This window comes from Cebus imitator, unplaced genomic scaffold, assembly GCF_001604975.1.
Source record: "Cebus imitator isolate Cc_AM_T3 unplaced genomic scaffold, Cebus_imitator-1.0 Scaffold129, whole genome shotgun sequence".
Classification (NCBI taxonomy): domain Eukaryota; kingdom Metazoa; phylum Chordata; class Mammalia; order Primates; family Cebidae; genus Cebus; species Cebus imitator.
The window spans coordinates 2,481,342-2,483,756 of NW_016107444.1; the positions used below are offsets into that span (position 1 = coordinate 2,481,342).

At 49.3% G+C, this 2,415-nt stretch overlaps 1 protein-coding gene across 1 annotated transcript in view; it reads left to right on the forward strand.

Moving 5' to 3' along the window:
- Positions 1–1,941, forward strand: part of LURAP1 (leucine rich adaptor protein 1) — a 19,491-nt gene extending 17,550 nt beyond the window's left edge. The window contains exon 2 of the mRNA XM_017540886.2: positions 407–1,941. Coding sequence (XP_017396375.1) covers positions 407–928 — 522 coding nt within the window. The 3' untranslated portion in view covers positions 929–1,941. The remainder of the gene's footprint in view (positions 1–406) is intronic.
- Positions 1,942–2,415: the final 474 nt, after the last annotated feature.

The window sequence follows — 2,415 nt, forward strand, 5'->3', positions numbered from 1 at the left end:
TCAAAAAAAAAAAAAAAAAAAAGTACCCTAAATATGAAATTCAAAGCTTAGTAGGATTGGATTTTAATACCTAACATTTACTGAGACCTTCGTCTGTCCTAGGCACTGTGCTGACTACTTAATAGACAGCATTTCAGAATCCTCACAGCTACCCTGTGAGATAAGTGATTTAGTCCTGTTTTGCAAACAAAGAGAGTGAGGGTCAAAGAAGTTATGGCTAATCAGTGGTAGAGCTGAAATCTGAGGCTGCAGTCCATCTGCTTCTGAAGCCCACAATGCAAGCCATTATAATTCCATCATCTTCAAGTGGAACATGGTTGGCTGGGCTACAAGGTAGGGGCCTATGGAAATGCTGGGGAAACCCACACCCCAGAACTGGGACTAATTCCTTCTCCCACTCTCCCAGGCTTACCTGCGAGCCATCGATGTGAAGATCCTGCAGCAGCTGGTGACCTTGAATGAGGGCATCGAGGCGGTGCGCTGGCTGTTAGAGGAGCGGGGGACGTTGACCAGTCATTGCAGCAGCCTCACCAGCAGTCAATATAGCCTGACAGGCGGGAGCCCAGGCCGCTCAAGGAGAGGCAGCTGGGACAGCCTGCCAGACATCAGCACCACCGACCGGCTGGACAGTGTCTCTATTGGCAGCTTCCTGGACACAGTGGACCCCGGCGAGCTGGATGAACAGGGCCCACCTGGGGCTCCACGTCCTGAGATGGACTGGGCAAAGATTATAGCTGGTGGAGAGAGGGCCAGGACTGAGGTGGATGTGACAGCCATGAGGCTAGGGAGCTTGAGGGCTGTGTGGAAGCCCCCAGGGGAGAGGCTTCAAGGTGGACCACCTGAGTCACCAGAGGATGAGAGTGCTAAGCTGGGCTTCGAGGCCCACTGGTTCTGGGAGCAGTGCCAGGATGATGTGACCTTCTTGTAACAACTTTTCCACACTTTTGTAATCCTCTTTTATCTGTTAGTTGTGGTCTCCCTCAAAATTGATTCTTCCTCAGTCTGAGACTAGGAAGAGGCTGCACGGAAATCAGTTACTATGGAAACCTGGCTCATCATTTACTGGTACCTAGGGAGTCTCTTCCTTTATCCCTAAATTATTGGGTCCCTGGAGCTATTTCTTTCTTTCTTTTTTCTTTTTTTTGAGACAGAGTCTTATGCTGTCACTCAAGCTGGAGAGCAGCGGCATGATCACGGCTCACTGTAGCCTTGATCTCCTGGGCTCAAACAATCCTCCCACCTCAGCCTCCCACATAGTTAGGACCATAGGCATGTACCACCCTGCCCGGCTAACTTTAAATTTATTTTTTGGTAGAGACAGGGTTTCCCTATGTTGCCCAGGCTGGTCTCAAACTCCTGGGCTCAAGGGGCTCTCCCACCTCAGCCTCACAAAGTGCTAGGATTGTGCCTGGCCCCTACAGATATTTCTACAGAGATACTGACTCTAGAGGATTGACCTGTGGCTTCTGGTGTGAAGTATCTCTTACTACTCCCCCCAGCTAGGTAAAGATTTAAGGCATTTAAGACCCCCAGGAGTTCACTGATGAAGAGATGGGGGTGTAATTACTTTACCCAAAGTCTAGAAGCCTTGGCCCTCTCTTGGCCAAGATGGAGGATTGAGGAGGGACATGGACATTCAGGACTAACCCTCTATGGGTTGGCCCTCCCAGAAGTCTCTGGGCTGGTGGACTTGCCCCTTCCTACCTGCTAAGTGACGTCATTTCCTGCCAGGATGGGTAGCCCTTGGATGGTGGTAGGTCATATAGGGGTATCTGAGCTCCTGGTGCTAAGTGAGATCACATTATTTATTGTCCATACCATTACTTCTTGTGAACAGGAAGATGTCACTCCTCCTAGCAGGAAAGCTTTTCACTGTCAGATGTTTGTGCTTCTTTTCAAAAGGTTCTTACTTTTTAAATAGAGCATTCTCATTTTATCCTAGGGAATCTCACTTCCTCTGTGGCTCCATCCCTGCATCCCTGTCTGGGCCAGCACTCCTGACTGCTTTTAGGGAGAGAAGCTTTCAGGGGTCTCCACTTATTGCTCTCAAATCCTTTTGGTCCGCCTTGCCACAGTCCCTTGTCTTACCCTGTTCCTGTGTTGCCCCCATTCCTGTATTCTGTTTTTTGTTTTGTTGTTTTTTTGAGACAAGCTCTCCCTCTATTGTCCAGGCTGGAATGCAGTGGTGCTCATTGCAGGCTCAATCTCCTGGACTCAAATGATCCTCCCTCCTCAGCCTCCCGAGGAGCTAAAACTACAGGCATGCATCACCATGCCTAGCTAAGTTTTGTATTTTTTTCCAGAGACAGCATTTTGCCATGTTTGCTAGGGTAGACTTGAACTCCGGGGCTCAAGCTGTCCTTCTGCTTCAGCCTCTCAAAGTGCTGAGATTACAGGCATGAGTCACTGTGTCTG